We start from the raw sequence: 12658 nt of genomic DNA, 5'->3' as shown, positions 1-12658 counted from the left end.
TCTCATGTTAGTGTGCACTGATTGCGTGAAAAGTTGTCCGTGCCATCCACCGGGGTATCCGGTACTCTGGCATCTTAACGTATGCCAGGCACGATCAGGACGTCGCAAGCACAATAGAAGTCGACCTTGGTAGGTGGATGCTGATGCTTCCTCAACAGCGGCGCAGGAACTCTGCTGAGACTGCAGCTGTACTGAGGCCAAAATGTAATTAATTAATTAATTAATTAAACAATGTGGGGGATGTTTGGAGAATTGGAAATCGATTAATTGTCACACTTACACTCTTCTCTTCTCTTCTGCCACACACACACACACACACACACACACACACACACACCCACCCTCACTCTACCTTTATGGACTAACTTAGTTTTTGACATTACATTGCACTTACTCACTTACTCCATGCTTCTGGCTTCCCTCCAGCACCTACTCAAAGAATAAATACCTTTAATTTGTTCCGCACGAGCAGGCATGCAAACATAAGTCATGCAAAAAAACCCCCACACACATATATATATATATATATATATATATATACACACACACACACAGACACGATCAAATATAAATATAGATATCATAAGGTGCGTAATAAATTTATAAGGGAAGGGCGGTGAAAGCCAAACACAGGAAAGGGACCACTCGGCATAATACAAGCAAATGCATTACGGCAAGAAGCAAGAGCCCCCATAAAACACACTGAGAGAGGCCAAGAGATACAGTGCAGGGAACATAAAAACACAGAAACCTCTCATCCAGCCTGGGAGCAAATGAAGGCTCTTACGTACATGCACACATTACAGCCTCATTATTAAATCATTTAATATAAATCGAGGAAAATGTGGACTCGGTCTATCAGACGTACTCGTATCCAAGCATGATCCGGCTAATAAATCTGTCTCAGTTCCTGTACAACCCGAACTTCCCAAGCAAATGACGTACTTCCCTCACTCAAAGATCGCACAAAATCCAATGGCCATTGTCCCCAAATCTGCTTCTTGGTCTCACCCCGGTTATGGACCTTCTATGAATCTGCTCTGACGTCTTTAGCTGGTTCAAGGCATTGCTGCGTCAGGCCACCCTCTCTGCCTGTTCACCGTAATGGCACCCATTGCTACCTCTGCTGCTGTCACAAAGCCATGCAAGTGAGGAAAGGGAATGAAAGAGAGAGGAAGGGAGGGTGAGATTGGGGAGTGGCACGGGGTGGAGGGAAAGGGGAGGCATTGTGCCATATATAAGACAGGCATTGCTGTGTAGACTACAGGTGCGTAATACTTGACAGGTAATGGTTATCCAAGTTTTTTTTTAGGTAGTGCTAGATTTACTTTTTTTTTTAATCCAACCCTTCCCTTTTCCCCGACGCCCCCATACGTGCATCTTCGAGCTCCTCGTAATCCTCTTAAACCTCTACTTCTTCCCTGCACTCATGCTTTCCTAACCTTCTTTGATGTTCTTGAAGTCCTCTTCCTTCTCTCAATTAGCGTGCGTAATAAAGAGATGGCTCCCTCCACAAGTCATATTGTTATTATTATTATAAGTTTTTTTTTTTAAGTTTATTCATTCCAACGCAGGTATATGTCACGCATTTGTTAATTGTTCTCATAATTTCTAACAAGATGAAGTGTTGCGGTCGCGTATCCAAGTTCAGATTGAGTGTTTTCAATTCTGTATGTCAACCCAATGAATGTTAATTTTTTTTTTAATCATTCTTAGCATCTTCTGACTTATTGTTCTGTCCATTTTCAGGCTCAACTCCTCCACTCATACCTGGAATGGCAACAACAGTATGGCAGCTGGCGTGGATCGTGGCTACAGTGGGTAAGAACGGAATTGCTTTCTATTGTTTGAGTGTGGAATTTTAATTCAACTGCTGGTGCTTGAGACTTCAATTCAAACTGCAGCGAAGCAGGGCAACAGTTTCAACAAAAAATAAAAAAATTCTATCAAGTAATACTTGGTAGGGGTGTGTTTACCACCGACACGAACCTTCATACACACAGGTATTCCGTTTGGAATGTTTTCACAATTCGGCAATCTTGTCGGTATTCAAATCAATGCTGTAATCAATGGGTATGAAGGTCGACAAGGAACGTGTAAGGTTGAAAGATAGTTTGTGCGTCCATCACACCCTTCGTGTGCCTGGTGTTGGATTAATATTCAGGGTGGCGGGCTTGGGATCCCAAGATCCTGAGTTAAAATCCCGCTCGGCTGTTGAATTAATACCAGGTGGGGATGACTCTGCCTGTCATCCTTCCGAGGTCGGCAAAGTGAGTGCCAGCTTGCTGGTATACTGTGTCAGGGTGGCGACCCATCCAGGATTGTGTCCAATAGCCAAGTAGACTGCGTAGGCAGCACCAACGCTCTGCACAGAGTATGGTCCCGATGGACACCCCTCGTGTGATTTAACCCGAGATTGGTGTTAACCCAAGACTCTGTGAACAGATGGGTATACCTGGGAGTACACCTATCTCCAGTTGAACAGATATGGTACACCTATCTAAAATATTTCATCACTACATCCTGCATGTACCTAATAGTATATTTCTTAGTGAAATCTCAGATTGTCCCATTTGCCAATTGTCATTCCATGGTAAGCTATACAAAGTAAATAACGTCACCAGGTGATAGGTTCAGTGGTTTTTGACTCAAAGTTCATGAGCAGGCTATCACCATAGCGAGTGGAGAAGAGGTTACTTGGCATGCCATCGGTGGTACTCACACCTGGTCGCATCGCAGTGCATCGACTCAATGGCAATAAAGTTGAAGTTTAATGATAGGAATGTGAAGATAAGGAACTTTTCGTTTTATTACCGGTTCAGAAATGTGCACCAGCTTTGACATCAGGATGGTGCAAAGGTAGTGCACATACCTTTGAATCGTCCAACCCAGGTTCGATTTCTGACCCGACTGTAAACGTTCGGATTGGTACTTCCCACGGCTGTCGAGTCCGCTGGCATTAGTTGGTCAATATTAAAGATCCCACGGTGCCGTTTGTGAACAGTACGCGGGTTCCCGTGGGTATCCTGAACAAATTCGAAATTCCTGTCCCACTCACCGATATCATGCTTGGCCAGCCTGTTCGTGAAAGGATTCCTTCACAAACATTCACCAGGCAACCGCACAAGAAGGTAGGAATAATTAGAGACATTAAATAAGTAGTAGTCATAGTAATAGTAGCAGTGGAAGTATGACATCAGAATTGTGTTTACCTGAAAGTGCTCCCATCTCTACTGCTGGCTCATGATGCAGGGACAGTGTGACAGGGGGGATAAACCCAATTCTGATGTCATACTACCTTCAACAGAAGGTATCTGAAGGTATAGACAATTCACCATGTGTGTTTCATCAAATAGTGTGTACTTAGCTTGTACAAAGCAAAACAATATGGAGTGTTCAAATCCACACTCAGCACATTGCTGGCTTATTGTCCACTAATATCCTTATCAATCATGCCAAAGTACACGGATGTCGACTAATGTCTTTGTCTTAGATGCGACACATGTACGAGCTACTCCAACAGCCTTATATCAATCCAAGTAAGAAAAATGAAACAGTATTAAAGTACATAATCCATTGTATGAGTAATTTCCCAAGACACTTCCACTTGGGGGTAATGTTCCACATTGCGATTCATAAATTTAGATGGCTATAGTGATTAAATCTGACCATGATGATGACATATCCACTCATGCCATGTTGGAAAAGCTTGCCAGGGTTTGTACGGTACTTACAGATCTATAGGAAGGATCCAAACGTGATAACATTACCTGCCAGGTACAACCACTTCAATTCACCGGACGGATGGCAAGGCTGTGTAATCTCTATTGTGTCAGCATCATAGATTTCTTATTGTAGACAAAGTCAAGGCTCATGGAGGAGCCAGAACATAGAACGGATCAGGACGTAATATTGGAAAAGGAGCAGGATAAGGAGAGGGAGGGAAACACACCAACAACAGGGTTGAGGGACAAAATAGAGGGAGTCTTGGACAGATAAGGGATGTGGGGAGGAATGAGGGGTAGGGGAGGACGTACGGAGTGGACAAGATGGATACAGAAGCAAACTCTCAGGAAGGGAAAACTGGAAACTTGGAAAGTGGTGGGTTTTGTGAGTGTTGATGGGGGTAGAAAAGATCATGGTTGTGGATAGACGATGACCCAAGATGGTGGTGAACAGCCATCTTGAAGACTTGGAAGGAAGAATGAGTTGAAGAGACTGAGGAAGTTGGTTCCACAGGTGGGAAAAAGAGGAATAAATGAGTGGAGGTGAACGGTGATCCTGGATTTTCAGAGTTTCAGCAGAAGGTATAGAAGTCGATTTATCTGATCGATCGAACACATCATTTCCTTGATGATGTCCAATGTCCAAGATCCAAATCGCTACAATTAATCCAAACCGAATCGCTGTAAAACTATCGGTGTACGAACAGATGATGCAAATTGTGACTTCACATCCTCAACTACTCATTGGCTGCACCCACTTCTGGCAAGTCGGTACAGATGCCAGGGCGTCTTCCGAGTACTTCAACGTTCATTGGCTACACTTGGAACAAAGCAAAATGATATACAGCGTGGGGAAAAAAAACTCAACTCTGATGCTCAGGTGTCTGCAATACATACAGCAATACATCCAGGTATTACAATACATACAGGTGTCTGCAATACATACAGGTAATACAAATGCATACAGGTGTCTGCAATACATACCAGTAATACAAATGCATACAGGTGTCTGCAATACATACCAGTAATACAATACATATATGTGTCTGCAATACATACATACAGCAATACATCCAGGTAATACAATACATGCAGGTGTCTGCAATTTGATGGCTTACTACTCCAGCCAGTTTTAATATGGCACTACAGATCATAAAGTCATTGTTGAAGAAAACATGTACAGGTTTCAAGCAACCACTCAGATCACTGTCCCTGAAACGTGATACAGCACTTGAGGTTCATGAAAGATTACCTGTTTTTCCTGATCACAGGTGTAAAAACGCTGAATTGCAGAGGCGTACAACGTGATGCAAGGGCGTAGGAGTGAATGCAAGAACGTTTTGATGATGTCAGTGAGGAGTCGTGTTCAGTGTCAGCAGCAGCCACGTGTCCCAGGATTTCCATAAAGAAGTTTTTTTTTTTAAATCCACATTTAAGGGTCTGCACAGATCTCTCTTTTTTACCTTTTGTGTTTTTCAGCGAAGAAGTGTCGAGTAAAACGGGATTCACAACCATAGTTCAAGTTCATAGCTTATTGAGCTACAACCTTCACCAGCCACAGGCATTACCCAGTCAACTTGGTACTCCTGAGCCCAGGGGTGTGTTCCATTACCAATTAACTAGTAGAGCGCTTGCAAAGTGGTCTAAGCACTCAAGCAACCACTCCAATGGAACGGTTGATAAGGAACGGCTGGCTTGGCAAGCGGTAGCAAGGTGATTGGTAATGGGACAAACCCCTGGCAGCTGCACAGACTTTCCAGAAACGAGTGCAGCCAATGAGTCGTTAAGGATGTTAAGTAGCAATTTGCATCACCTGTTCGTACACCAGGAGTTTTACAATGATTCGGCTTGGATTTTGTTTTCTTTTAGCCATTTGGACCTTGTGGCTTCTGGCATACAGTAAATGAGAAAAAGTCCCCATCTCCAGTGACAGGAAAAGTTTAAGTGAATCCAACCATTTAAATTATTTCATGGACTTTAAAAAGGTTAATTGTCTTTCACTCATAAAATCTGGCCATTTCAATTTGAGACCAATTGGTGGTCCTCATTGCCAAAATGTGCTATATTGGTCACTTTGGCTTCAATTTTCCCTTGAGGCCATAGCCACATATCCTGCGTTACTTCCCGCACAAAGTTGTATCTGTTCACTGAGTATGGAGTTTGTATTTTTAAAGATGTGGCTGGACGATCTTTATTGTAACGAGCTTTCGGCCAAAGAAGCCTTCTTCTTGGTCTACAAGAACAGCACGCATGCGTACGAGATACATAATGTATGACACCCTCAAATTATGTAAATCATCGACACCTTCTGCTGAAACACCCAAAATCCACTTCCTCAGTCTTTTCAACCTCATTTTTCTCTCCAGGACTTCAAGACAGCTGTTTTCCACCATCTCAGGTCATCTCCCATCTAAAACCATGATCTCCCCATTAACCCTCTCCATGCCCACCTCTTTCCAAGTTTTCAGTTTTTCCTTCATGAGAGTTTGCGGCTGAATCCATCTTGTCCACACTGTGTGTCCTCTCCTCGCCGTCATTCTTCCCCACACCCCTTATTTCTCTATTTTGTCTATTTCTCTTATTTCCCTCTCTATTTTGTCCCTTATCCTTGCTGTCGGCGTGTTTTCTCCCAATCATTCCACTGTTCCTCCTGTTCTGTTACGTCGTGATCTGTTATACATTCAAGCTCCTCCATGAGCCTCGACATTATAATAAAAAAACCTCGCCTCTCTTCCATGGAGGTGAGGTTCTTACTTCTCTTGATAAGATCGAACCTTTTGCAAATCGGTTCTTTGACAATTCTACTCATGAGGACAAGGACTATCCTCTTCACGTTTTTACAGCAAGGACTGATACTGATATCTCCCATTCGAATCATCCACTACCAAGACAGCTGCAAGAATTATGAAGAGACTTGACGTTTCTTACATCACTGGATTGGAGGATACCTCCACATTTTCCTTTCTAAATTAGCCTTTCCTTCCTGCTGGAAGTGTGTTCAGTGGTGCATGCATACAATAAGAGAGGTGAGAGGACTGACCCTAATCAGTATTGTTCCATTAACTTGTCTGCTTCCCATCATCAGAATGGTTCTTGAAAATCGAATCAATGAAAAACTCTTCAAGCCTTTATAGTTTATACGATAATGCTCTTCTTACTGAGTTCCGGTATAGTTTTTGGCACTTTCGCTCAACTGCTGATGTTATAATCAGTTATTACTGAGCACTTAGATCAGTAAGACCTTCATCGAGTAGATGCTCTGGACATGTCTAAATAACTTGACAAAGCTTGGCTTGATGTCTGCTGCACAAACCCGTTCATATCATGTTTGTGGTCATTTCTCCTTGAACGTCATATCATGGTTGCGCATGAAGAGCAGTCATCTCTCAATCACAGCATCAATGCTGGTGTTCCACAGACCAAGTTTAGGACCCACTATTAAGGATCTTCCTATCCATGTTCTCTCTCAGATATCGATGTATACTGACGACATCATTTTACTGGGTACAATGGCAATTCCTTGCTTCTTGCATTCTAAGTTGGTGCCCACATCTAAAACAAAAACCCTGTCCTTTCCTTTATGACACATGCGAACATAGTGTTTGGATGAACTGCAAGAGTTCAGACTGCTGGGCCTTGATATCTGTCCTAATCTCTGCTGGGAGAAATACAGGGAGTCCCCGACTTATGAACATGAACGGGTTACGTTCCTGAAGTCCATTCGTAAGTCGATTGGTACGCAAGTCGGAAAATGATGCTGCTGATAATCCTATAATATGTGTACGTATACCCTGCCAAGTCACTTTATACAAAATAAAATCATTTTACCTGAAGTTTTTTTTTTAACCTTTAACTACCTTTCTGTAACAATAATAAATGAAATAAAATACAACAAGAGCAAGAATTGCTTTGCAAGACACATCCACTACTGGTCACAATGAATGTTCGGGAGCTAAAAATTATTTTGCGTTTAATGCATGCTATAGCCGATACTGGAACCAAAATGAAGAAGAAGAAACACCATAACCCACCATGTTTGGATCTGTTTGGCAAAATAAAAGGAAAAGCAATTTTCATTTACCGATACATTTTTTAGACTAGAAACCAATAAAGAGTTCCACAGAAGCAATATTCCATATGTATATGTTCGGTGAAAAATGCAAGTCGTCTCCCCACATTCGTGGGAGTGGGGTGGGGGGGGGTCTTTCTCCCCATGAACTGACCATGGGTGTACCCCCAGAATGTATGCAACATTTGTTGATCAGCCAAGCTGTTTTCGATGCTATAAGGTTCAGACATATATATTGTTGCGGTTGAGGGAATTTGCAAACCACCATTCAGGTCCCGTAGGTGAGATATCTCTCTCTGTAAGTACATGTGTAGTTAGCCCAAACCCGTTGTTTCGAGGGAATAAATGTGATTCATTCGGGCTGCGACCCTTTGAGATAGCCGTTTTTCTGTTCTATCTTTATTTTGAACCAACCATGTCTCAACCGCCATCACACAACAACCACCAACCACAACGCCGCTTCACAACAACAACAACAATGCCAACAGCCACGATCTTTACCTTCACAACTCGCTCCCGCAAACATCGCATCACCGCCATTCCAAACGTCGCCATGGCCATAAACCACCACAATAAACCCTCCACCACCTTCACCTCTCCTTCTGCGGCCATTCCCGCACCACTTGTGAACGCCGAGCGTCAGGCTGTCCTGGCCTCTTACGGGACGTGCGCCGAACCGCGAGTGCAAAGTGCGGCCTTTCCGAGGAGAATTTGGATCAGGAATGATACACGCCCACTTCTGATCCATCCAATCAGCAAGCGCGGGGCGGTTTGGCCCCGCCTCCAGGCGCGTCGGAGTAGAATCGGGATATGCAAATTCTCGGATCAGGGGAGACTCACGCCCCTTTTCCTCCGTCCAATGGGCAAGCGTGGCTCCACCCCCGAGCTCGTTCTGATCCAGAAATTTGCATATGGGTTCTCCTGTCGGCCTATAAAGGCCGGGCGCGGGGCGAATTGGGCAGTCAGTTCGAGAAGAGTCAGTCTGGAGAGGTCGGAGAGCCGAGTGGAGCTCGCAGTCTGTCGGGGTTCGGAGTCTGTCGGGGAGCTGCAGAGAGAGGAAGCCTGGAGCGCGGTCGAGTCGGTTTGAGTGCAGAGTCAGCCTTGGAGGAGCGGGGAGGGAGTCGGGAGGCGAGGGCGTACAGGTGGTTTACTGCAGTCGGCTGAGGAGAATTGGGGAAGAGATCGAATAGCTCGGGTCCGAGGCAAGGAAGACGGCGGTCGGCGACGAGCTTGCAGTGGAGTCACTCGTCGCGGGACCCAAGCAAGCCAGCTATCCTCTTTCGCCAGAGCATCAACAATTCCCCCCTTTTTTCCCCCCGCGCTGAGATAGTGCAAAAAGGGGGGGGCACCGTTCCCACCCCACTCCAAGCAGTGCCAACGAAACCCGCGAAGGAGCGCGGAGTCGGGGCGCCACCGCGCCGCCACATTTGCGGCTCATCACAAGACACGGGTAGGATCCACCCGGTCTTGCGGACCTGACTGCTCTTTCAGGTCCCGCGCAAATATTGGCCCACAGGCCCGTCTGCCCCCTTGTCTTTGAGGGTGGCCCTTTTCTTTTGCTTTTGAGTAAATGTGTTGTTAGCGCCGTCTGTAAAGTAAAACTGTGTGTTGCCGTGTGCTCGCGTAGTCAGTAGTAGCTCTGCATTGTTGTGTTTCTTTTGTAGCATTTGCTGTAGGTGCATAATTGTTGTAATTGTATATGTGTGCTCTCCGTGTGCCGCGGAATAAATGTGCTTCATGTTGAACTGTTTTCCCATTTCGCTTCGTCTTTTCTTTAATTGAATCTCCATCTTGCTTCACGTAAAGGGTTGGTAGTGGGCTTAATACGCCCGATAATTAATCGGAACCATCGAGGCCACCGCTCGGTTATCCTGATAGTACGGAACGGGTCGCTTAAGTGGCCCGTGTCCGGAGTCGACCTGCGGCGAGGTGCGATCGCCCGGTCTACCCTCCGCGTGGGTACTTAGGTAGGTCGAATTTGGCGAACAACCCTATCCCACGCGGGGGGGGGGGGGGGGCGATTGGCACGATCATGGTGAGGTCGAAAGGCCCACCCGTGACTAGGTCCCGGCGTTAGTCCGAGAGGGTCACGACAGAATTGTCCGTCCGGTGGGCGACGTGCCGCGATTCGAGTTACGTGGCCGTTCGCACGCCGGCGGGCACGAATTCGCAACAATATACATGTGTATATATATATATATATATATATATATATATATATATATATATATATATATATATATATATATATATATATATATATATATATATATATATATATATCATACATACAGAGAATTGTTGTACATTATTTTTGTATGATGTTTGATTATTTTTTTAAACCTTTTTTCATTAAAAAGGCGTTGTTATAAGATGGATTCACAACTGATAAGGCTATGGAATGACCATGCATTGTGGCCTTGTGGGCTGGGGTGTATGTCTTTGGTTGACCATGTGCTTTGGTCTTTGGGATGAAGTGCATGCGAATGTTAGTTTGACAAGCTGTGTCAGACAGACTTACTGTGAGAGCTTTGGATTTCAAGCTAAGGATGTGTGTGTACTTTGGCCCTGTTATGTTTTTTTTTTAAAATAAAAAAAGGCAGTCTCATAAGGCCAGTGAGCCAGAAACGCATCCAAGGATCTATTCCCTTCCCAAGAGGTGGACTGGCATTGCCAAGACAAAGGTTGACTGACTGGTACTGCAGGTAGCAGTTGACACACTGCTTGTTTACACTGGGCAGTTCTGTCTTTCACAGACTGAAACTTCAAGCCAGAGTAGTTATTATAACTGTAACAAAAAAAAAATGTATATATATATATATATATATATATATATATATATATATATATATATATATATATATATATATATATATATATATATATATATATATATATATATATATATATATATATATCTCCCTCCCTCCTTACTCCTCCACCCCTCTCTCTCTACCCCCCCCCTTAGTATACCTGTTGTCCTGACGGTTCATCTCCTAACACTGCCTTGCCTTGCCCTCCCTTGACATATTTGGACAGTAGTTATGTCCGGGTGGTGGTTATCTCTGCATATATCTGGATGGTGGTTTTGTCCGGACAGACCTTCTCCCATTTCCTCACACTCACTGCCTCACCTTGTCCTCCCCTCACTCTGCCTTCCCTTCCCCTACCACTCCTCACTCCCCCCTCCTTCCTCACTTCCCTACCCTTCCTCGCTCTCCCTCCCCTCTTCTCTCCTTCCCCTCCCTTAATATTCCTGTCAGTGAAGCGACGAGCTGTATATATATATATATATATATATATATATATATATATATATATATATATATATATATATATATATATATATATATATATATATATATATATATATATATATATATATATGTCAATAATTTATATATTTTCTCACCAATTATCTTTCTAATATATATTGCAAAATGAAAAATGTTAACATGTGTCTTGCACTATTGTATCTTACTAAATGTCCCTCATCGTTTTTGAAAGAGGGACAATGTTTTTCTGAATCTTAATCAGACTTTGTATAGTGATGTTGTCCAATGTATGTGTTTGCAGTTCAGCATGTGAGCCCAATGTCACGAACAGCACCATTTAACCATCGTCTGGTGGGTTCAACTCTTGCCTTGAGCCAATTGCTTGCCAGAGAGACAACAGAGTTGACAGAAGGACCACTGGATGTTCGGATAATATCCTTAGACCTGAAGCACGTAGTGGAATGGACTCCAATTCCTGGTGAACAGAATTTGTACACAGTGGAGGTGTTTTGGTGAGATTTAAAAATATGTTCAAAGATCACTGAGTAAAATGATTAGTGAACCAGCAACTTGTATGATTGTTTTCTGGGCTAATGCAGTCATTGGTGTGTGTTGTATAGTGAGGGTAGGTCAGAGTGGAAAAGGACTGCCACGTGTGTCGGTATTCCTGGTCCATCTTGCGACGTCTCGTACATTCTGGGTAAACCCTGGCAACCGTGTTGGGCCCGTGTTGGGGCCGATCCAACTGCAGAGTCCATGGACTTGGGAGGAGGAGAGCCAAACATCTGGACATACTCACGAGACTTCATCCCATCAAGAGACAGTGAGTTGTATATTTTTCTTTCTATTTGTCCATTATTTAACGATTGTGGAAGTAGTACATGGAGTTGAAGGAACGTCACTCATGGATTACATAATATGATTCACATTGGACCTTTTTCGTTTTTTTGGACCTTTTTATTCACATAGCCCATCGGACCTTTTTAGGCTTACTTAGACCTTTTTTTTTTTTAAACTTCATGATTAGTTTCCATTGTGTCGAAGCTCAGGATGCTTAATATGTTTGACTTTAAGTTGTCAGCTTGATGTAGTGGCTGTCCTAAATGTAAAACACTATGCATTATTAAAACGGGAGGGGTGTGAGAGAGGGAGAGGGTGTGCAAGGAGAGGCATACACTGACCAACATGGATTGGACCCCTCTTGGTGTTGTGTATACATTAGCTGTAGACTTTACAAAATCGAATTCCTTTTGTTCTACACAAGAATGCCTGCAATCATTGACTACGGACTTTAGAGAAACTTCTCTTCCCCTTTGTACTCTCGCCAATTAAAAGTTTATTTAATTTTAAATTACTTTCCTGTTTCCATCACCATGGTCAACTTTCACTCTCATTTTACCATCAATGATCTCTCCTGGTGTCACTTCCATCAGCACTCGTCTTTCTCAGCTCGTCCATCCTACTCCAGCTAGCGTCCTGGAATTCCAGAAATGCATTAAGCATTCCCTTACAAATGGCGTCCCTTGTCTGGCAGTCAAAGACAAGCCAGATCCACTCTCATGCTCCCTACTCCTTTCCCTCCTCCCCCT

The 12658-nt window shown here is 43.7% G+C and overlaps 1 protein-coding gene across 2 annotated transcripts in view; it reads left to right on the top strand.

Moving 5' to 3' along the window:
* Window positions 1-1255: 1255 nt before the first annotated feature.
* The window catches only part of LOC147016690 (interleukin-20 receptor subunit alpha-like), a 33348-nt gene continuing 21945 nt past the window's right edge, over window positions 1256-12658 (top strand). Inside the window, exons 1-4 of one of the 2 annotated variants that reach the window (XM_085845616.1) lie at window positions 1256-1285; window positions 1750-1821; window positions 11371-11581; window positions 11690-11892. In XM_085845616.1, the coding sequence (XP_085701742.1) occupies window positions 1776-1821; window positions 11371-11581; window positions 11690-11892 (460 nt within the window). In that variant the 5' untranslated portion in view covers window positions 1256-1285; window positions 1750-1775. Of the gene's footprint in view, window positions 1286-1462; window positions 1486-1749; window positions 1822-11370; window positions 11582-11689; window positions 11893-12658 lie in introns of those variants that run through there. The other variant, XM_085845617.1, reaches the window with a different exon arrangement.

Source organism: Eptatretus burgeri, chromosome 11 (genome assembly GCF_056783735.1).
Source record: "Eptatretus burgeri isolate ZD-2024b chromosome 11, Ebu_testis_v1, whole genome shotgun sequence".
Classification (NCBI taxonomy): Eukaryota; Metazoa; Chordata; class Myxini; order Myxiniformes; family Myxinidae; genus Eptatretus; species Eptatretus burgeri.
This window is presented reverse-complemented; position numbering and strand designations above follow the sequence as displayed.